The sequence below is a fragment of the Poecilia reticulata genome, chromosome 16 (assembly GCF_904066995.2).
Source record: "Poecilia reticulata chromosome 16, P_reticulata-male-v2, whole genome shotgun sequence".
NCBI lineage: Eukaryota > Metazoa > Chordata > Actinopteri > Cyprinodontiformes > Poeciliidae > Poecilia > Poecilia reticulata.
The window spans coordinates 30,387,014-30,410,704 of record NC_088845.1 but is presented as its reverse complement, the minus strand read 5'-3'; the positions used below and the strand labels follow the sequence as shown (position 1 = coordinate 30,410,704).

General features: G+C 38.6%; 1 protein-coding gene across 5 annotated transcripts in view; it reads left to right on the top strand.

Moving 5' to 3' along the window:
- Window positions 1–23,691, top strand: part of vps13b (vacuolar protein sorting 13 homolog B) — a 312,384-nt gene that overhangs the window by 138,941 nt on the left and 149,752 nt on the right. For 4 of the 5 annotated variants that reach the window (XM_008432898.3, XM_081617077.1, XM_081617076.1 and 1 more), the window contains exons 26-31: window positions 3,934–4,105; window positions 7,168–7,282; window positions 10,566–10,707; window positions 12,211–12,483; window positions 12,732–12,888; window positions 13,992–14,103. In XM_008432898.3, coding sequence (XP_008431120.2) covers window positions 3,934–4,105; window positions 7,168–7,282; window positions 10,566–10,707; window positions 12,211–12,483; window positions 12,732–12,888; window positions 13,992–14,103 — 971 coding nt within the window. Of the gene's footprint in view, window positions 1–3,933; window positions 4,106–7,167; window positions 7,283–9,744; window positions 9,812–10,565; window positions 10,708–12,210; window positions 12,484–12,731; window positions 12,889–13,991; window positions 14,104–23,691 lie in introns of all 5 variants that reach the window. The other variant, XM_008432900.3, reaches the window with a different exon arrangement.

Sequence of the window (23,691 nt, the reverse complement as noted above, 5' to 3'; positions counted from 1 at the left end):
TAGTGAAGAGGTGTGAAAAGTTTTTGCCACCTTACAGATTTCTTCAGTTTTTGCTTTTTGTCATTCGGACCACAAGCGGACTACAAAAAGCTGTTCTCACTGCAGTCCTAAAGCCTTAGGAATTGTTTTTCGGACCGGTAGATTTCAGTGACTGTTTTTCATTTGTTCTTGAATTTCTTTAGAATGGGACATGATGTATTGCTTTTTTAGATTAAGCAGGATTAAACCTGTTAAGAAGTTTAACACTCACAAAATGTGGAAACAGTTCAAAGCGCGCCCGACTTGCTGGGTGGGGCTTGGAACCCATCGATAACTGCTTGCAGTTCTAGTTTGCTCTCTAGTTTCTTTAGTTTGGGGCATGATGTGGTGCTGTTTTAGATTTGTCAGGGATAAACATTTTGAGAAGTCCCTCATTCACAAAATGTGGAAAAAGTTCCAAATATGAGCACTTATGCAAGGTACTGTACTCAACTAGAAGTGCTGTGTTTTTGCTGAAAAAATATGACCGGCCGCCTGTGTTTCTGTTTTATTCTTTGCTATCAACATCCATGTATTCTTGCATCATTTGTGCTCCCACAGAAGTGGCAGCTCTTCACAATCGCCTTGGAAGACCTGCAGAATAGCAGAGCCAGTAACAACGGCAGAGTGGCCCCTGACAGTCCACTTGTTACTGTTTACATAAGTACAAACACTGGTAGAAGTGTTTAGACCTCTGGGAGTCTTGGTGATTGAGCAAGGCTGTAGAAGCTGTTTTGATAAGTCTCAGCAGTGGTGGCAGCAGTTCTTCCTTAGCAGCCTTACTCCCATCACTGTTTGTACTTTGGGGGAAAAAAAGTGTTGTACCCTTTTCAATAATAACATAAAAGCTTTGTTGGTCTTACATGAATCAAACCCTTCATCTTGACCAGCATTTTGCTTGTTTCCACTTGGTAGTTTAATGATTCATGCTTGGTGATGAACTGCAGTTATCAGAAGATGGAAGGCCTCCTTGCCATCACCCTAATCTTTAGCTCCTTCCACAGACTCAAGTGTCTAACTCTGGCAGTGCTTTTCCAAAATGTTAATATTACTTCCACTCGGCATATACATGTAAAATAAAAAGATTACTTTAAACATAAATCTGCCATGAATATAAGTCGTTTTGGGCCAAACTTTAGGTACTGTACATGAGGACCAGACATTTTGTCTTTGGGCTTATCAGAACTGATGATCTTTTATTAAATAGATATGTCATGAATGACATTAATACCTATATGGTTGTCCTGACCCAATTTTAGGATCTTGAAGATATGAAAAAAAAATATATTTTTTTACCTTGTAGTGGCAACCAAAACTTGTACTTTTGTACATTGACATTAGAATTTGTTATGTAATGTGCTTTGTTTTGTCACGTTTTATTTACCTGAACACCATCATATATTTTTTCTTAATTTCGCTACTTATAGAGTTGTATCTAGTCTCTTTGCTGCTTTTATTCTTCTGTCCTACACTTCTTTTTCCCTCTTCCATGCTCTCCTATCCTCCCTCTGGTCCCTTCCTTTCTCTTCTCATTTGTTCCTTTCATAATCAGCGTATCCCTCCATCTCTCCTTGACACCTCCCGGCCTGCTGTTGTCTTCCAATGTTTGAGTCTCTCTGATGAGGAAAGACAAACTCTGCAGAGAAAATAAACCCGGATCCTCAGCCCGTTTATAGCAAAGAGGCCCAGGAATTAAACTGTATACTTTACAGCTTGGCCTGTGGAGGTGTGGGAAAATAACTCCTCCTGAGAATGTGTGCGATTGTTTGGGGCCACAATTGGGCAGCCTTCGAACATCCCACATCTATCAGGTCCTTACTACCATCAGTCTGGAGCGTTTTTTTTTTTACTTTGGTCTGATTTTCTTCACCTAAAAATCTTAAGCGCTGATATGCATTTTTGTTGTAATTTACTGAATGAACTCTAAACCTTATCTTTTTAAAATGGTTTTTAAGCTGAACATGCAGTTCATTTTGAATACACCTTTTTTATGGTTCTGTTGTCTTTCTTTTTCATCACTAAAACATAAAAAAAACAAGATGTCTGTCAAAAACCCATTATTTCCTTTTCCTCTGACCTGTTTGAATAGAAATTTGTTTTAAATTGCCAGCAGCTGTTCTGGATGGGAAACTGTAGCAGTTGGGTGTCCGATGCTCGACTGTAACCACGCGGCAGTACACTGTGGTCAAAAACTTCCCACAGCGCCAATGCTGGCTCCTGTTTCCACACATGACAGTACAGAGCCTAATCCTTACGACTGGCCAAACTGTGAACCAAACACCCCTAACCACACTCACACACACTCTTCTACAGGCAACACACACAAACACTTTTTTGTTTTGACTCCATTTCAGCAATAATTAGTCTCTAAATGGTAGCTGACACAGGAATATCTCACTGAGACCAACTGACTGCATTACTACTGGTTTCATGTTACTCATTACCTGTCACTGCAATTGCAGACTGAGCCATGAAGACACACACGAACATACGCGCACACACACGCAAACACACACACACACACACCCCCACACGCACACACACACACACACACACACACACACACACACACACACACACACACACACACACACACACACACACACACACACACATAGTTATGATTGAAACTTTGAAGAAATCTTTTAGTCGTCGCTTCTGTTAGGTTTTAACTTTACACAGGATATATTTTTGTCAAAAGCTCCCCTACATATAACTTAACTAATATGGGACTCCAGCTAAATGTAGGCCTCTGTTTATCATTCCATTTCTTTCACTGTAAGGCTAGTACACAGAGCACATGCTTCTCATCAGCGTCTTGTGGTCCCCAGTCTATTTTTGAATCCGCATAATCCCTAATTTCTTTATATTGTTGTCATCCGCTGTTTTTGTGTTCTACTTTCAGCCACCCTCAAGTGTGTGATTAAATTAAATTTGCAAATTAGTGCGGGGGCCCTCCTCCCTCACCGACCCCGTGGAACGGGGACATAGTTTCCTCATCTGGATCCTCTTTAGGGACACTGTAATCAGCCTTAGCAGCTGTGGGATTTCTAATTGAGATGGTTGATAACCTCTGCACCAACCACAGCCAGGCTCAATAACCATGACACGATCTGTCATTACCACACTGTGATGAGGGAAGCAGTGGAAAAAGTGAAACTCTGCAGAGCCGAAGCTGCACACGGTCACACCGTTTGTTTACAGGCTTTCCACTTCAGAGATATGGATTTGAAAAACAGATTTAGCAAAAGAGATAAAATGTCCCCAGTGTCGTCTGTGTCTTGCCAAACCCTCAGCATTGTGTTGAGCGCTTACAGACGACTCTTCCACCACATCCTGCTGGCTTTTCCACTTCACCTCTCCCACACACGCACAAACACACACACACACACCTCCACCCCCGCCTCCATTCTTCTCTTCCATTCTCTCCCAGGACGCAAGACGTGTGTGTCCCGCCGTACTTCAATGAATGAAGGGCCATGTGGGTGATGGTGGCTCAGCTTGGGGTTAACACCAATGACAGCCTTGCACCATGGTCCCCTCCATCCCCCACATTACCCTCTGCCGTGTACAGTTCTGCTTACCAGACGTTGATGTCATCTTCACACAGAAAGGCTTGATTGTTGGTGGTTGCTTTGTTATGGCTACATGCACAGAGACAACACTTGCAAACATCTGCATCCACCAGGCACATGGCTGGACTCACACCCTCAAGTAGACTTTCAGCTGTAGCACAAACACAGGAATGTCTTTCTTTTCCTCTTTAACTCATTGCATAGGTCTGTCAATAAGTAATAGCTGTCGCTTTGCTCCACCTGTTGTGCCTTTTCATAGGCGCCACTGAATCGTTATGGTTTTCCATCAGTTTGTGGTTGTTTACTGCCTTACCCATCCCTTCCTGTTTTGGTTCCACAGGGTGACTCGGTGACTGCTGGAGATGATGGTCCATTTGCAGACACCGTGACTCTGGAGCAAAAAACCAGCAGCATTGAGGGAACAAGTGGGAAGGTCAGCCTTTGGATGCAGTGGATGTTACCTAAAGTCACAATTCAACTCTTTGCTGCTGATCCGACTGCAAGAAAGACGGGTAACTTGACCTAATTCTTGTTAGTCCCATTTTGTGTACATTTACCATTTTATTAAGCTGCTCTATACTAAACCTTAAGACTGTTTTTTTCTTTTACCATTTTATTCAAACTTATAAGTTGAAAGTAGAAACTATAAAAACAAGTTCAAAGCTTGTTTGTTTTGTTTTTGTGTGTGTGTTTTTTTCCAAGTTCCAGGATAAATTAATAGCAGAATTGACAGTGCAACCATTAATACTCCAGGTGCCTTTCAGTAAATTATGAAGTGTGCTACATAGTATGTTACATACCCAGTGTTATTATCCTTGTATAGTAATCTGATAACTGACTAGATTAATTATTTAAACAGTAACAGGCTTTAGTTACGTTACTTGATTTTAAATACTAACTTTAATGGAAGTGCATTTTTAAAAGTAACATGAAAAATCTTTCTCCTGACATTTCAAGTTCAACTTAAAAACTTTCCTGATGAAAATATTTTTGCTAAAAGAATAAAGATAGGCTTTCTAGACTTAACCTAAATAAACACAACATGTTTATAAAAAGAAAAGCACTTGGTTTTATGAGCTGTCCTCATGCAGAAAACAGGACTTGTCTCATATGTAATGAAACTCACTGTGACAAGAAGATGGCAAATATATCTTTTTACAAAGAAAAATGATGAGCATAGTAACTCACAATGACTTGGACAACTATTCTCGTTTCTGAAAAAAAGTGTTTATATGAGAGTAACGCATTAATACCAGAACATGCCAGAAATACCAAGACCTCCTGTAGTGTTTTCAGAAAACTGACCTGACCTAAAACCCTGAAAAAACCGAGGAAGAGATGTGAGACAAATAGGCTGATGATGTGAAATATTCTGACGGTTGCTGTTAAAAACATATTTACATTTTCTGATCATTTTTTAGTTTTTGTTATTTGTATACCAAATTTATTCAAATTAAAATAAACATTAGAAATATATTATTCTGGTGTATGTACTAGTTTTACAATTTTTACTTAGATCACTGAAATAAGTCCACTTTTTATTTTGATGTGTCTGTGTAATTCCTTTGTTTTCTTTTATCTTGTTAAATATGTTTTAGCTGTACATATTGTTTAAGACACATTGCTTATAAACATTTAGCAGTCGGTCGACTGAAAAATAATTTAATGACTTATTTAACTTCATCAAGCGATCCTTTGGACTTTTTAGGAAAACATTTTGCAGTCAGTATGGAAGCGCTGCTGAAAAGACGTTGGGATGAGGGAAAAGGCAAATAAATAGGTGGATGATGAATCCCAAGCAAACCACCTCTTGTCTCCTGAAGATTTACTGGGGGATGAAAGATTAGATCTACCTTTAATTGCTGCCTGTAATGTTTAGCATCTGCCAAGCAGATCACCAAACTTAAGGGGCTTTTACATAAAATGTTTTAAAGGATGCAAAGACGGGATGGATACGTTTTACTTGGCAACAACTTGAAGTTTTTATTTGGATCTTATCTTGTACACGTGCACCATTATTTTTGGGGTGTTATCTTTGAGAATTTTTATAGACAACACACAAGAAAATAAAATAAAATAGTAAATCCTTTTAGTTCTTTTTTGCACAGAACTACTCTACCTTTCAAGATAGGAAAGCTAAAAAACACAAAATAATATTATTCGGTGGTTTAATGTTTGAGAAATGTAAGAAAGAAACCTGGTAGACGTTCATATATATTTATATTCTTCAGTATAGTATCATACTTGTGGGATAGAAAGATGCTAAATGTAGATTCTGGATCACACATCAGTGTTACCACCACATACTGAGTCTGATTAAAATACATGAATAAATAAATAAAATGAACGATTAAGGCAGATTAGTTGCCTTAATTAAATTATATAATTAAATTATTATAAGCACAAATTAATTAAATTAGATGGTATAAAATATTTTCACATTTATGTAGGGTCATTTAAAGTGCATGTTAAGCACACGAGTGTTTAATAGTTATCATTTTTATGTTTTCTAAAGTTTATATTGTGGCACAAAAAACAATCAATATTAGGTGAACATTAATTAACATTGAATTTTGATTAATAACATTACCATTAGCATCTTTTTTGGATGACTTTAAGTATCGTTTTTACTGGGCAACAAAGCTAATGAACCATCAAATGTTCTATGTCTGCACATAGCATAATGCATTAAATATTAACCTATTCTATGCAAAGGCTTAGAGACAGACTGCTGAAGCATTCAGAGAGAAATGATGACATCCTGAAACTGCATGGGTTTTAAGAAAGCACCTTTGTTGTTTTTTCAGTGATCTTGCTCTGTCAAGCCCATATGAGTTCCTGAGAGAAACAACTTCAATCCTTTCAGTATCCACACTAACTTTTAAGAGCTTTGTTTTTCATTAATAATAAGCTGGTGGGGGATATTTTCTCACCACAAAGCATCAGTACCACATCTTTAGTTTCACATGCATGAAGCCCATTTTCCCCAGCTGGTCTGTGGGACTTTCTCAGTGGAAACAATTAGACTTGAATGTTAAGCACAGAGACTATGTTCATCACAAAGCAAAGCGCTCCTATGATGGTTACTCGTGTTGCCTCTGCAGTGGGTGGACACTTGTGTTCAGAGCTCAATAGAGGCATCAACAAAACTTGGTTAAACGTTACACTAATCCAATCACCTCATTTCTCCACACTAATTCCTATTTTCACCTAAAAAAAATTCTTAACTTTTAAAATGCCAACAGAGAATGAAAAATATGTGCCAATCAGTAGAACAACTATTTAAATAGAAATAACATGTTCTAAAACAAGTGACAACTGCTGAATCAATAAACTCAGGCCAAAGTTAATTCCTGATGTAGTTTTTATCTTTTGCAGGTAATTGCACAAACAAATACAAAAAACAATCTCCAGAAGCCTAAGCTGAGCTGTGTGTGCTGTTAGTCTGTCATTGAAGGAATTTTGGAATTTATAGTGATAAGATATATAATTAACAACTCATTCTTTGGGAAATTTTTATATCCTATACTTATTTTGATGAGATTAAAACTCTGATTTTCTTTTTCCCCTCTAGAAATCTGTGTCCTCAGTGAATTAGAAGACCTGAGTGCATCCGTAGATATCCAGGATGTGTACACAAAAATCAAATGTAAAGTTGGCAGCTTCAACATTGATCACTACCGATGCAGGTATGAATCCATTTACTACTTGCAAACACATTTAGGCATATTATATATAATAATATATTTTTCATACATTTGTCTAATTTACTTTAACCTTCCTTTTGCCTCAAGTCAGAATACTTGGTGATTGACATATTTCAAAGCTGTTATTTTACCTTATGTATTATATTTTCATGTATTATTCACAGTGCTTCACTTTTTATCCACATTTTTTGTTACAACCTCATTCCAAATTGTTTTATATTAACTTTTTTCCTCCGCTTTCTACACACACTCAACATTTTTTTAAGTGTTTTGCAAAGTTTTTAAAAATAGAAAACCAAGAAATTACATCACAGCCTTCACTACAACAAACCTTCACAAACACAGAAGTGGACCACCGCCCTCGTTAACCCACCTGTGTTCCCCACTCATCAAAGTCAACATGTCTGCCGGGAAGTTGGCTAAATGTGAGCATATTTTCTGTCCACCTCAACTCTGCCGCTCCTAAACACCAGATCTCAGAATCCCATAGTTCACCCCGTCCATCTCTGAAAAGATAATGAAGTAGCAATCACAGTAATCAAATGGCAGAGTACTGCAGGATGTTTGGCTGCATTTGTAGCCCTGCGTGTTTGCGTGTCTGACTTTTTGTTTCCAAGTGTCTCTCGCTCTAGTCAAGCCAGACCGTAAAACTGAATTGGACCGTCGGAGGCCGTGACTCTGTTGAACCCCGTCATAAACGACGGATGCCCTCACAACTAATATGATAATAGATATTGGTTCAGATTTGCCAGGTTTTCAAATCACTTCAGTTGGATCGTAGGAGCATCGGCGAAGGTCAAAGAGTGATTGAGGCCATTTGCTTGGCTTTGAACCTCACTGACTAGCTGGCATCCCACAGACCTCCCTGTGTCGGCTGCAGCTTGATTTGTAACCCTGCAGGACCGCATATGTTTCACACGGAGTTCTCAACCTTAGCCAGAACAATGTCAGCGCTCAGACAGTTCTAATGTATGTCGACGCTGTGGGTCATTATTTGATCCCGCTCTGTTCTCCACAGGTGTGTGTTCAATTGCTTTTGAGCTGGTGCCAGGCCTAATCTTTTTACTAGACCTCTATTCCTCCTTAAGTAGATAATTAGTCAATTTTCTTATTTCTAGGTTATTTCAGTGAACGTGCATTTAACAATGTGGTCTCAACACACTTTTACCAACCACGGATCTGGCAAGCAGAAGTAATTCATTATCCATGCCAGGTTATAGTCATGGATGTTCAGGCCACAGTGGAGGATCTCTGGGCTCCTGGCCCACTCCAATCTCTATCATTCACTTACACTGTACAGCTCCCAGTGACTGGAGTCCGTATTAATCATTCTGAATAGATAATTGCTCAGTATTTCATTACCCAGCCCAGGTTATTTGTGTACAAAGGGTCAGATTAGATCAAGTTTGACAGATAAAATGTATTTTCTGGCCTTAGCTATGTCACTGCTGGAAAATGAATAGACCATTACATAGGGCAAGCAAATATGGGAGGCCAGTCCATAATTGAATCAGTGATTGTATCAGAATAGGGTGAGGAGAGAAAGGGTGGAAAAATGATCGGTCACAAGGAATGCAGAATGGATGGACGCAGAAACCTTAGATGGTGTGGAGGACACTTGGATAGGATTCAAAGGAGGACATGAAAGTGGAAAGGTAAAGAGGTGATTCAGTGCTAAATATTTTAGGGATGTTTCCTGTCTTGTGGAAAGTTCAAAAGACGATCCCGTTCGCCTTATTTTAACAGTGTCTTTCAACTCTTTGATGTTCATTAAACTATTCAGTTACTCAAAAAGGGTCCCCAAAGAAAAGAGACACTTCACCCTTATTCACTCCAAGCAGCTTATACTAGGTGAAGCTGATGTTTTCCAGCTGTGCTACCAAAAGCTGCGCCTGAAGAATGGCTGGCAGAGAAACTCCACATCACAACTGTGTAAATTGGTCTCTTTGAGTGGAGAGGTTACAAAGATATGTTTAAATAGGCAAAAATTGCGCATACACTCACATGGTGGCATTAAAAAAAATACTTTTACATAAATGCAGTGCTACACACAGGTTGGCTAAGCTAGCCAGCTTGCTTTAATTGTATATTCAGTCAACGGCGTTTGAATGCCTACCTGTTTTGTGTACTATCTAAATACCCTGAATGGATCCTTCCTGCATTGTGTCAGTTTGTGGTTCAGTAAATAAAGTACAACCTGGTAACCCAGGGGTGCCCAAGTCCAGTTGCCACACCTGAATCAAATGAATGGCTGAATACCAGGTGAATGAATTCAGCATTTTGATTCAGGGAAGCATGTAAAAGTTTAATTTCAGCAGCTCCCGAGGTCTGGACCTGGGCAACCCTGTTGTAACTTTTTTTTCTCTTTAACTCGACTTTTACCTTCCCCAGGAGCAGCCACACAAAATCCCTCATTGTGAAATCGGTCTTGCATGTTTCTCTAGGCCAGGGCAAGGCTTTCAGTCTGGGCAATATGATGGAATCATTCTACATTGCAAGGAGAGTGCTGTGGTGAGGTTCCTGTGTGTCCCCAGAGCAGCCATAGAAGCCTTAGTTCTTCATACACCATCTGCTGCTGCGCTGCTGCTCCTGTTTAAGATTCTTCATCTTTTCTGTTGCTGGACAGACAGGAAAAGAAGAAAAAGAGCGAACATTGCTCTTATAGTAAAAGGCTTAAGCAAGTAGTTTATTGAACAATGTAAATTTATACAAAATAATGACTTAAAAGATGATTTAGGATGGTTTGCTACATAACCCTCTCCTGTCTCTCCAGTAACTGATTGACTGAATTCTCAAGCCAATATAATCTGGTCAAAGCCAATTTTCTGTGTGTTAAAGACTCCTGGAACATGGACTTCCACTCTTCTTTGATAAAGCTTTATTCTTGTGATGGTCTTATATAAGCACTCAGAAATAACAGAGGATTTTTACACAACATTTTGTGGTGATTTTTCTATTTTCACTTGAAATATGGCTCATATTGCTTCAGTCTCTGTTGAGGTGTACTATAAGACCATAACTCAATAACTCAATATTTCAACCGAATCAACCTCAATAACTTTCTTTGGGTTTAATCAATTGACTTCTTTTGTGATTTTTACTGAAACTATTTAGATAATAAAGTATGTGTCTGGCTTCTTTTTTTTTAATTTTGTGTTTTCCTCCTTTTCTACTCGATCTGAATCCATGTCTGTCTTCTATGTTTTTCTCTTTCTGGATCTGCCTTGTTTGTGTGTGTCATGTCCTCCGCTCTCCTGGCCTCCAGTATGGAGGAGGGTGTTCGGACATCGGGCAGCTGTGGAGGAGTGGTCCTCTCTTGCACTGACAAGCTGAACAGACGCACTGTGTTGGTTCGACCCGTCAGCAAGCAAGGCTCTTTCAGCCACTTCTCTGGCTTTTCCCCTCCTGTAAGAATCCGGCTTCCTTTTCCTTTATTTAATTTTTTTTTTCTATTTTGTGAACTTTGTTTAACATCCATCAACAGTGGGTCAAGAATCTTCTCTTTGATCCTTTCATAAATTTTAGGCAATTATCACTTCAAAAGAAATGATCCTTTTAGTAACCATAAGAAATCATCACTGAGTAGAGATGCTCCTATTATTATTTTTCTGTCCCTGATACTGATCTGACTCATTTAATAGGCGTAGACCAGCCAGCCTGAAGGATGATGCTTTATTAAAGTTATTAAAATCACTGCCATGTTGTTCGCTTAGTGCCGTAAAATACTCTGCAAAAGATTTCATCAGTATTACAAGGTATTTATCACCATCAGTGTAGGAACTGTAGAATCTTCTATTCTTCTTTTTCTAGACGTCTGCCCATACTTTGACCTAACCAGAACTTTCCTCAGTATCCTCTGCTGCCATGTTCTGACTATGCGTCACTTAAAGCGTGCAGCCAGAGAGACATGTAGCCTCTCTGGCTCTTTTACTTTGTAAAAATAAAAATAAAGAAGTTAATTCTTAGCTGAAAACTGCTATTGAATCTTCAAAATCTTGTTGACAGACACTATTAAAAATTTACAAGCTGTGCACATGAAAACACATACACCATAATTACTAATATTGGCCACACAAAACCTGTTTGTGCGTCTCGCTCTGGGTGTGGCTCCATTTTTCTCTAACAGCAGTAGACCCACAGTGGGTACTGGGTTTGAGTTTATTCAGGGTCTTTAGTACATGGGACTGGAATGGACATCTCTAACTTCAATGAAAATATTTATGCCCTTTGGTGCTTCAAATTTCATAAACCATCTTACTAAGAAGTGCAACAGAATTGTTAAAAAACAATAAGGTCCACTGTTGCTGGGTGTTTTTGCTTACCTAGATGTCTTAAATCAATCCACCAGACTTTTAATCAAGACATATTTCCAGATTTTTAAAAACTTTTTAGGTATCTTTAGTATTTTTACTTAATATTGGCTTTTACAATGTGTAAAAAATAGAGAGAGAAATAAAAAAAAGTTCCTAGAATCTGATGGTTTTAATGTGGACTGATTTCCTGCTTCTTTCTAAATTATTTTACTAAAGGTGAAATTTGTTCTCTAAGCCTTCCTCATCAGTAGCTTCAGCTTGGCTTTCTTTTTAGACCGTCTCATGATATAAGGCTGAGGTCTTTGGATGAGGTCAAATCTGTTTTCTGAATAACAAAAGCTAAGAAATAAAATGTAAAATGCATTGTGATACATTTTACAGAGCTTTTTAAAATCCTATATCATTAATTTTCTAAAATCATTCTGGATGTGACTAAATATGTTGAAATCTCCGTTTGCAGAAAAAGGGGGAAAAATAAATCAAAATTGAATCCTCATCCAAGAATTTGAGCCAGAATCATACAGAACAGTTACTGGACTTGCGTTGCCCTGTGTGGTCGTGTCTATTGTCAGACTGATCTGTCCTGTCTCACATCAGATGGCAGCTAAAATCCTGGAAGGTTCTCATCAGCAGCATGGTTTCCTTTCAATCACCTACACCCAAGCTGTGACCAAAAACGTCCGGCACAAGTTGACCTCACGCCCGGAGCGGCCGTCACGCAGCAGCATGACCACTCCGAGCCAGAGGACGGCCGGCGACCCGCTGGCAGACAGCTCGCCTCAGTACCTGAGGGAGATCCTGCTGACGGCACAACCCTTTGATGTGGTTTTGTTTTGTCCCTTGCTGGCTACTGTAGCAGGGGTATTTCAGGTTTGTGCATGTTGGGGAGACATTTTCTCAATGGAAGCAAGAACCAGATTATTTTTCATCTTGTATAAATGCTTATCACTGCTGGACGAAATTATATAAGGGAGACAATGAATATAATGTTACATAGTAGTTGGTGTATTACACACTGTACTGGTGATTTACTTCATCTGTTGTATTTTTTATCTAAAACGCATCATAACTGTGACCTTCTGTTTGCTGTGTATTGCTGTGGCTTCATGTCTCTTCAGACTACAGTTCCCAGGCGCTACAGAGAGCGAGGGAAGTCTGCAGGTCAGCCAATGCGGAGCCACACGTTGACGTCCAGGTGTTTGCCTCTCATTTACATCAACACCAGTGTGATCCGAGTCTTCTGCCATGGCACGCAAGACAGAAACACAGCTTCAGGTCTCACTTTTATTTCTTGATTCACACATAGAAACAACGACATAGTAATATAGCATACATACAATAAAATTAGCTTTCTTGATTTTATTTAACATTTTATAGCCAAGACGAGCAGTATTGGGTCCGCTAAAGCTAACAGATCCTGTACAATTAGTAGTTATTCTTACACCTGCAAGATTTTTTTGTAGAGTTTTTACAATTTTTGTGTTTTTTACAAACCATAGCCCACTAACCTGACTTTTTTTTCTGACTGTCATGCTGTGTTTTATGTCTCAAAATCAGTGGAGCTCACGTGAAAACAAATAAACTTTCAATTCTTATTTTTCTTTGTGATAATGATAAAACTGATAGAGCAGGGGTGTCGAACTTATTTTCATTTTGGGTTTACATCAAGATCATGAATATCCTCAACATTTGTGTTGTGCCAGAATGTATTGATAAAAATCCATTCAAAGACTGTTAAACTATTAATAGCTGTCTAGCATTTGTTAAATACTAAATTAAATTATATTGAACATCTTTTCACATTGATCAATCCCTTCAGGGCTTTGCTGTTATTTTTTATCATTTTTTTGCTATCAAAATCACTGATTTTGTGGTGCTACATTATATGTATTTGCAAAGAACTTTGCAATGTTTGTGCTTACTTATGACTTTCTGTTACTTCCCATATTGATCACAAACTATAACTTAGCATCAATTAGACAGCAGTGTAGACGTAACCAATACTGCCACCAGCAGGAGAGAGTTATCAGTCACTGAAATCCAACGGTTTTGAGCATTTTTGCGAAAAATATATAATAAACTCACAATTTTGTTTTAGTATGAACAAATGCATGCATCTGTTGATTTTGTGTGAATTTACACAAAAACACTGGATGGACTGTCCGTCTCATTGTATGTTACCAATGGAGAATGTTTGACAAATCTTATGTATTAATAAATGAATCTGTGCAAAATTTGGCTCTTCTAAGATTGTGACTGTTTTCCTTCTTGACAAATGAAATACAACTATTTAGGTAGCTGTAGTTTAAAAGGTGCACTCATTAACTTGTTTTCTATACAGTTTATGTTTGATTTTTCATGTGAATGTATCCTTGCAGAGTCCAGTGAGAAGAAGGAAGACACCCTCGTGTTAAAGCTGGGTTCCCTCAACATGGCTCCACAGGCTGACAACCCGCTGACCCGCACTGTGCTGCGAAAAGATATCTATCAGTAAGACAAACTCTGATAAATTTACGATTTCATGTTCTAGCAGATATTTACTGCTGTAAAAGCACCGTCGAAACACCAAGGAGTTGACACAAACACATTTAGTGGACAAAGGTTTACAGATTTATCACTAACTCACCCTTCCTGCTTGTTGCATATTTCAGCTGCTATCTCCAACATCTCCTTTTGTTGCTCAATTCAAATGCAGCTCGATTATACTTAGCTTTGAAGTCGCACACAGCTAGAACTGGCTGTTCCTAACCACCACAGCTAATTCATTAAAGATGCCTCTGTGTATTTTTAAGCATTAAGGCATGCAACTATTTTAGGTATATCTTTTGCAAGTCCCATCATTTGGGCACTCCTGTGTCCCTTTGGGAATGTCCGCCGGGCTCTTGGGAAAGTGTAGGATGCAAAGTATAATTGCACCTCATGGTGGTATCTGTGCCCCTGCCATGACAAAGCAATGAGAGAGAGCCGTGGGGGTCTGGCAGGCCCGCCAACTGAAACACAACACTGTTGACACAACCCCTCATCCCCCTGTGCCATGTGGATCAAAGCTGTAGGGCAAGGAAAATCTGGACTTTAGAGGAAAATACTTTAGTGCAAAACACATTTTCCTGCTATAGGCAGCAAGAATCTGGATTGTGTCATAGCTGCCTCAAAACCACAGCCCCACAGAGTGTATGCATGCGTGTGTGTGAAGGAGGTAGCAGTTGGGCAGATATGAAGCTGGCAAACACATGTAATGAGGGAGATAAAAGTGGTGCCTAATGCTTTGTGCAGATGCAAGTGAGATGGAGAAAAAGAACAAGTAAAGTGGACAGAAATGTAGAGGAGGGGGGCAAAGCGAGAGGCGGTCTGACTCACTGGTGTGTTGGAAAGCCCGAAACAGTCTATGCTGGATTGACAGAAATCCAGCTCGATTCCCCCTGTCTGCACTGATATTGTTGTTTGTTTTTCTGTTAGCCGGTACAGCTAACTGTGGCTTTAAGAAGCTCGGTATCCATGGGAATTGCACTTCGTCTTCGTCACTCACTTCCTGGCTATGTTGTTGTTATCTTGTCAGATGATAAATGATGATCTGTGGCATGGAAAATAATCTGCAGTTTTTCTCAGACTTTCAGTTGAAAAACCATTAAGACCATCCATGTAATTTCAGTCTTTGCTGCGTAACAGTGTTCTGCCTCTGGTAGTTAGAGGACATGCAGCTTTGTGGCCGTGGTGCCCACATCTGCTTACACATTGATCGCGTCACACAATGCTCCACCCTGGTCTAAACAGACACACTTTACCATGCAGCACATTTACACACACATAACATGCACATCAAAATGCAGTAATGTTCATATTTCTAGCTATAGATTCACAACTGTGCATGCAGAACACCAAAAATACATATACAAAGTCACATCATAACAATAGTCACAAGCTTGTCTATGTGTACAAAAGCACCAATGCCGAGTCATCCCTGTAACCTCTTCATACAGAAGCCAACAGTCACCACTTTTTGCACTGCAGTGAAACCCAGGAATTATGCTCAACCACTTCCTATGTTCTTTCTTCCACTTCTAACCAGGCATTATCCTCACCTTCTTCCCTTTTTGCATCTTGCCTCCAATCCTGGATGATAGCACTTCTGAATCCCATGATTGATAACCCCAAGATCAGAAACATGTTGACTGTCGAGCCAAGCACACTTTTGTGTACTCTATATGTGCTAAATTCTGCAGCTTGTTCTCCCCCAGTTTGCCTATAGAAAGTCATAAAGAAAGTCTGTAATCATACAAACCGATGTGTGTTTACTGTCTTTAACCAACTGTCACTGTAGCAAGAAACATGTCCGCGTCCCAATAGCCATTTGTTGCAGTTCCTTTTAAAGTCCACCGCTAATTACCTCCGCTGTTATAATTAAATGACTCATTTGCGCAGCTATGCTTTTATTGTCTGCTGTTCAAAAAATTATTGCCTCACAGTGTCTAAAACCAAGATTTACTGTTATGCCACCCGAGGAGACGAACGCTGAGATGGGAGAGCAGCAAAGGCTAAAATAGCAGACATATGTAAACACTTTAATGGAGTATATGAAGATATAATTTCACTTACACTATTTCAGACACATGCAAAAACGTGTACATCCAGTTCTAGGCCTGGCACGTTCAAAATGCAATATGCATTTATCATTAGGAGTTAAAAGACTTCATCAAAGAGGCTAAAACCTGCCTGCTTGGCTGGGATATGACTATACTGACCAGAAGTTATGACAGCACTGCAATCTTGCCCTCTTTTCCTCTCTTATCTTCAGTTACAAGGCCGCTGTCAATTTATACAGCTGAAATCATTTTTCTGTCTTGAAAAGAAAAAGGGGGCATTCTTGAAGTACACGAGCAGCAGCCTGGGAAATGTCCAGCATTCTCTCAGCCCTCGCTTTTTTGTGGTTTGGGCCTCTTTTATATCTCATATTTTACTCCCCGCTCTTTTTAAATGGGAACCATTCTTTGAAATAGTGTGTAGGAACTGGGTGTCCATAGTCACAATGATTGAATTATTTTTCAAATTGTCTTTCAAATACAAAAGAACGAAAGTGCTCATGTCTGCATTTCCATGTTTGCTCAGTTAAAGACTTGTTTCATTTTAGTGAATAAAGTGACAATTTCTCAGTTAATCGAAAAATATGTTTTTTGAAGTGTTCAGCTTTTGTCCCATTTTATAATGAAGTTGTAAGCTTTTGTCTTGTGAGCCTTTGTCATGTAGTTGTCTGTAAACGTTGAGCTGTAGTGGAATTAAAGCCTAAATACAAGTTAAACAAGGAAACCCAACATTAGTAACTTTTATTTTGGGTTACAGCTACTAGTTGCAGATAGTCAGTATGGTGTGCACCACTGCTCACGCAAGACCCGCCTGATCACCATCATATCTCACACAGTACATGGTGCAGCGGAGCAGTCTTAAGTGTGCGATGTACCACAAGGCCTTTCAAATCCGTCATAATGTGTTGCAAGTCTTGAATGCACTTCACAAAACATTCTGTAGTGCTATGTATCATAGCAATTTCCTAAAAACAAAAGTTCAGTCACTCACCCCATGATAAACTGAAGAGTATTCCTGCAGCCCTCAATGCCTCCAATCATATACATAGTCCTGTTCTGTGCACTTTTTCACTTTCTCTTTCTGGTGGATGTTGTCATCTCTGGAGACTGGAACTCCGGAGAATTTGTACAACTGAACAATGGCATCATAAGAGGCAAATTCTCTGTCCCACAGATATATTACCATTATCAAAAGTGTTTGAGTAGCCAAACAAAGCCGGTATGTCAATCAGTTGTGAGTTTTTCCATCCCCCAAAACTCAAATGAACACCATTCAGATTTACTCTGTAAACAAACTGAATTAAAACACAAAGTTTACCATTTTAAAATTGTTGAAACATGTGCTACTTAAGCCCCCAGATATGTTATCTGAGCCTGTTTTAATTTTACTAACCATGCCTAAATTTTAAACATTTTAAATTTTAATGTTTTGTTCTTAGTTGACAGGAACAGCTCCTGATGTGTTCTTCTGCTTGAATGTTTGACATGTTGTGTGTTTAGAGTTGCTCTTGAGTATATTTTATTTAAAAGTAATGGTAATCTGAAATATTGTTTCCTTTCTATCGTTTTGAGCCTGCCTGCCTTCTTTGACTTCAACAAGTGATTTTCATCTATATAACTGGATGTTATATCAATTTTAAACTATATTTGGTAAGCCTAAAATATGGTTATGTGTGGAGATTAGCAGTATGAAGTATTCCATGTGACACTAATAACTATTCCGCATTCAAAGTAGGGCTTCAAACGCAGGATTTTAAATGTATGAGCTACAGCTCACAAATTTGTTAGTAATGGAGGGCTCTATCAGATAACAGTCTGATTAGTTGAGTAAGTGGATAAACATGTTCTGCTCCAGACATTCCGAAGCTTTTTTTTTCTTCTTGTGTAACCTGCAGTTCTGCTGGTTTAATGTGTCATGGTCAAATGCATTTGTACGTCTTAACCAAAAAATGTACAGTCAAATTTATTTCTATATCAGAAATTCGTTCTCAGATATTTTCAATAAAAGTTACCAGTCATCAGGGTTTTGCTTATATCCGTCTTGAGATCGGTTGCAGCACCAGAGTTTGTCTATTTCCATTGGTTACTGGAGTCTGAACAGTATATATAGAGCGACTAATCTAAAAATCACTGTTCGTGCCTGAGTGCCTGTTGATAATCCAAAACTTTGTCTGTGTTCTTTATGAATATTTTTTTCAACACTAGCTTAAATAAAGCCAAACTTCTCACAGACGAGTGAGCTGGGAATGTAGACGTCTACCAACACATGATTCATTTCCTAAAGTATGTCGGGATCGTTAAGCAGCTTTTTTTTTTTCTATGCTTGTTGGAAATCTGTAAAGACCCTCAGAGTCACCATTCTGTCTGCAGGTATTGATAGTTGTTTCATTCATCAAACCTGCTTCATCCACCCTCAGAAGTTACTGTTGACATCAAGCTGTTGTGCTAAACTAACTGGATTTATTGTTACATTTGTTTGATAAAAAAGCATGGCCTATTGAGTCTTTATCTCTTCTTCTATCACCCTAAATATAAATATAACCATTTATTGTAACCTATTAACAATAAAAATTGTCACAGCAGAACAGCATGTGTCCGTGTGAAATTATCAAAACATAGATTTTTAGGATGTTTCAAATATATTTAATATTTATTTTTTTTATTCCAATTCTTCATTTTCAGCACATATGCCTAAATGCAATGGAATACTATAGTGAGAGTGGGTGATTGCTAATTTGTATAGAACAATTGAACAGGTGCACTTTATAAAGTCACTGGTAATTATGTTGACGAAACATTCATTTTAATGAGTATTATTTTATTCATTTGTGACAGGCAAATTGTGGTTAAGTTCAAGTAATGTTTCTCAGTAAGTCCTGTATTTTTGTCTGTGAACCTCTCCTTTAAGTTCAGACTATGAGCAATTTTTGTGACCGCTTGCTTCCATGTGTCTGTGCGTGTTTCTAAAAGCTTGTCTAAAATTACGCTGCACATTTCCCAGCATCCCCACACCTACATGACACAGCCTCAGATTCCATCCCATGCTCTCCCTCGGAGAGACTGAGAGCACACCCCTCTGCCACAAAATATAGTTGTTTTTGTTTTGATGTGTTCATATCGACGGGTTTCCACAGTAACGGTTCCAAAAGTTGCAATATCAGCAGAACTTACGGTAATGAGATGCTGGTATTTCAATGAACACTTTTAAAAATATGCACTGTTGGTTATGCATAATTTTCTTCCCCACTTTTTTTTTCTTCTTTAGTTTCCACCAAACCGTTCCTCTTTAGAATATAATCTGAACTCATATTTTTTCTGGTTGTCCTATTTATGAATTTAAACATTTTTCTGTTAGTCGTGTCTCTTTTCTGTACTCCAATTTCCCAGTTGTGGTTATTTTCAGGAATGCACAGCAGTCATAATATTTTTCTTAAATATTAACAGAATTCTGGAGGTTTAGTTCCAAACTATTTTGAGAAATTTATTTTCAGTTTATTGAGCACAGCAGTGAACCTAGTGGAGCAGTGACACTGAGTTTCCACATTGGTAGAGCATTCTTCTTTACACTTTTTTCTTTCCGTTTGTGTCTGTGACCTTCCAATTAGGAATCAATGTCTTCATGTCTTCCAGGGGTGTAAATGCATCACATCAAACACAGGCCTGTTTCCTTTAGCTGTGGCCAGTAAACTACACCATGACCCATATTTAATTTTATACCAAGTCTCTATGACAACCATTAGACCTCTTTTTTCATTCCATGTGGATATTTTTGGATTAATGTTGAAAACGCCTTTGCTTTCAAACTCCCAAATTCTCTTTGGTCAGATGAGACTTAGCCTGAGCTTTTCAGCAACAGACACTCGAGATGATTCTGTCAAAAACATAGGATGAATAGGTGGAATAGCACCTCATGCCCACTGTTAAGTATTGTGGACGATCTGGTATGGTTTTAGCCTGGTAAAAACCAGCTCCTTGTGCTAAACTAGGGTCTGGACCCTCGGCTATGGAGATTGCATGCTGGAGGTGTGGACTCTGAAGTTTTAAACGATTGGATCGAATTTTACCCAATCACTGACTTTTGGGCGTGACATACATAATTCACTAACTCGATTGTGAAGGAAGCTACGATATGAAGCTTACCGGAAATTACATTCACTGTAAACAACAATCTCTCACTGCGAAGAAAGAAGTGCTGATTTAAATTGGGCCATGACATCTTTGCTAGCAAAATGTCTTAAACTGTCCTCTGTCTCCGATTTTAATGTCTAAATATTTAGAAACTTGGCAAACTACAACCATAGGCAGACTACAATTGTAAAACAGCATAAATTGGTGTCAATGTTCACAGCTCCTCATTCTGTTCGCTGATTGACCCAGATGAAATGCATCCAAAGAAATCGTAGATGAAGCACGGAAGGTAGATAATAATCGAGTGGAACTGTGTAGGGCGGCAATGGCCAGGCTAGGATGCCACGGGTAATTTGTGTTCCGAAAGCTGTAAGAACTTCATTAATGTATATCATGACGTTTTTGAAACCCAGGACATTTAGAATAGCAGTCTGAGAACCTGCTAGAGAACTGAAGATATGTAATCATTGGGTCCTTTAGCAGGATAATTACCCACTGTACATTCTGTGTAAGAAGTACAGACAGGAATACCAATAATTGTGTTTCTGGGAATTTTGTTTCAAGCAAGTTTTTAAATGGATGTCTTGTCCCCCCTCAAGCCCAATTTACTCAATTTTAGGGTTGAATTTTTCTGAAATTAATTTCCTTCCACCACACCCCTATTTTTTTTCTCTAATTGTTTTATTATATGCTGTTTTGATGACGATATGCATTAATGTATTTTTCACATTTCCTTCCGCTTGTTTCCACTCACTCTCGCCTACTGCTGGAAGTTGCTTCTGTCCCTCTCTTTTATTTACATCTATTTGTTATTTCCTTCTTGTCTCAGTTTTCATCTCTGTTGCCCCAGTGTTAGTTAAACTGGTCCCAGTCCCAGCTCACTGTGGTCAGCAAGCCACGTCCTTATTGCTGTTGAATGGCTGCCTAGTTAAACCCACATATATGTCCTAATAAGTGGTTGTGATGGGGATCCCCGCTCCATAGATAAATACAGCCAACCGATGCCAGGACCTTGCCTGTTCCCAATAAAATTTCTTCTCACTACATTAAATACACCCTTGTCTCCCAGTAGCTTCCTTTCTTCCGCTGTGTGCAGGGACTGGTACGTACTGCTGGAGAGCTGGGAAACGGAGAATGTTACAACATTGGAAATCTAGCATAGTCTTTATTGAAAATGACTCGAAACCTTTGGAGAAAACTTTAATATAGTACGCTAAGAAATCAACTTGAACAGAGGGGATTCTTGGCTCTACACAGGCTTGGAAAAAAAGCCTACATTTTAATTCTAAAGTTTGACATCTTAAAATAAATCTAACTACAGCAGATTAAATGTATTCTAATTTTAAAAAGTTAACATTAATCATAAGCCTGCAAGAGTTAAATGTTGTGGATTTTCAGCACAGAAGCTTTTCTGTAACATTGTTTCTCTTTCAGCAGCTTGGTAAATGAAGTGCAAGTCAGGTTTGCATGTTGTTACTGCACCTGTAAAGGATAAAGTATTCTAATCTTATTCCAATATCTGGGTGAACGACTTCCTGACTTTTCCTCTTTGTGCAACAGCCATTCTTTTACAACGTTCTTAGCTTGTCTCCTTCTTTTTTCATCTTCCCCCTCATCTTTCTTTCCCTCATAAAAATCCAGCATTCCCAGCAAATGATTCATTAGATGCTTCAGTGCACACTTGCCTCATCACTCACTTTAGTCTGCTGCCAAGTGCCCCATTTCCCCGTTTGTTTACACTAGTGTAAAGTACTTCGGCTTTGCTTCCCCGCTGCAGCGGAGACGAGCTGTTTGGGCCACACACAGAGATACCCAGGACCCACTCTTATATACATTGTTTTAGAAACTTCCCGTGCTGCTGAGCAGGTTAAATGATCAACTCAATTCAGAGGCAGTGGCACCACTGATTGGCGCATTACAACAATAAAAGACCTCCTAAATGTCCTGTGTGGAACATTTGGTGTGATCTACTGGCAGATTTAAACTATTTTAATAAATAGTTGCAGATATGTTTTGTGGTGAAGTTAAACAAATGGATGCGAGTGTTTCTGTGGCTTAACTTGGCATTCAGTTCAAATTCAATTATTCTTCATTTTGAAAGCATCAGGTGATTTATTCCCCCATCCAGCATCACCATGTTGTCAAAGTAAGCAGTTCAGTTCAGCTCTTTCTCTGAGGCAGGCTGTAGGTTGGGTGAACTCGATCAACATATTCTTCCAAAAGCCCCAAATCTTATCTGTCCTTGTTCCTGCTACTGGATGTGAGCTACAAGGGAAACAGAATGTTAAGTCTCTGTGTTAATTTTTTTTTTTTTTCAAAGAAATGGCGCATTTAAGTGGCCTGTAAAATTAAATAATAATAGTAATAATAATAAAATTTGTCCAAGTTATTATAGCAAACGTTTATGATTAAATGATTTGACCAGGCCTAAAACCAATTATATTTTATTCCATCAAACACTATTAGAGGTCTTAACTAGGGCTATACAGGAGTATCCTCTGTCAAAAACTGTAGATTTTAAACATTGCTGTTGAACTGGCTTCTGTGTTGTTGGTAGAGCATGTGTTTGTAGTGATTTCATGTGCAAAGATTTTTACCTTTACTCAGTGGAAACTGGAATGCTGTGGCTGTGCTTTGATGCTGCGGTTCATCCAGATCCAGATGCAGCAACATTTAGAATCTCTTACTGCCAGTGAGCCAGCAGCTTTATACTTCTGTAAGTAAGAAAGTGGCCTGCAGCATTTTTTGGAGAAAGCAGTTGAATATTTATATGCTTTACAGAACAGAGTTCCTGAAACATTTAACCTGCTTCTCCTTTACTTTGACATTCTTTACACCTTGCTCTGCAGAGTTCATTCTGTCCTCCCTTACCCAATTTTTGGTTCTAGTTTTATTTTAAACTTAATATTCTATGAATTATTAAAATATGGTTTGTCCTCTCAGCTGTTCAACATGTCTCACATCACCACATAACATACGTTTTGAATGTTAAGAATGTAGAATAATTACTTACGAGGCTTACTTTTTGTTGCATTTGGACTCAGAAGGAATGATTTGGGATGCTGCGTTCACTTGCACTAAGGTATTTTACACATTTAAACATGAGTTCAGATGGAATATGTTAATTTTCCTAGTTCTTTTTTTCTGTCATTCATTAATCAGAACAAACACATCAAACTCCCTGCCCCTGTATGTGAACTTATACATTGTGAATTATTCCATATATTACATTATTCTTGTAAATTGATTTTCTAAAAATTAATTCCGTTAAACTCCTTTAAAACTCAAAAGAAAATTGTGCAATTATTGTACTGAATACCAGGAGTCATATTAAAGTGCTTATAGTAACACGTTAGTTATCACCGATTCATGA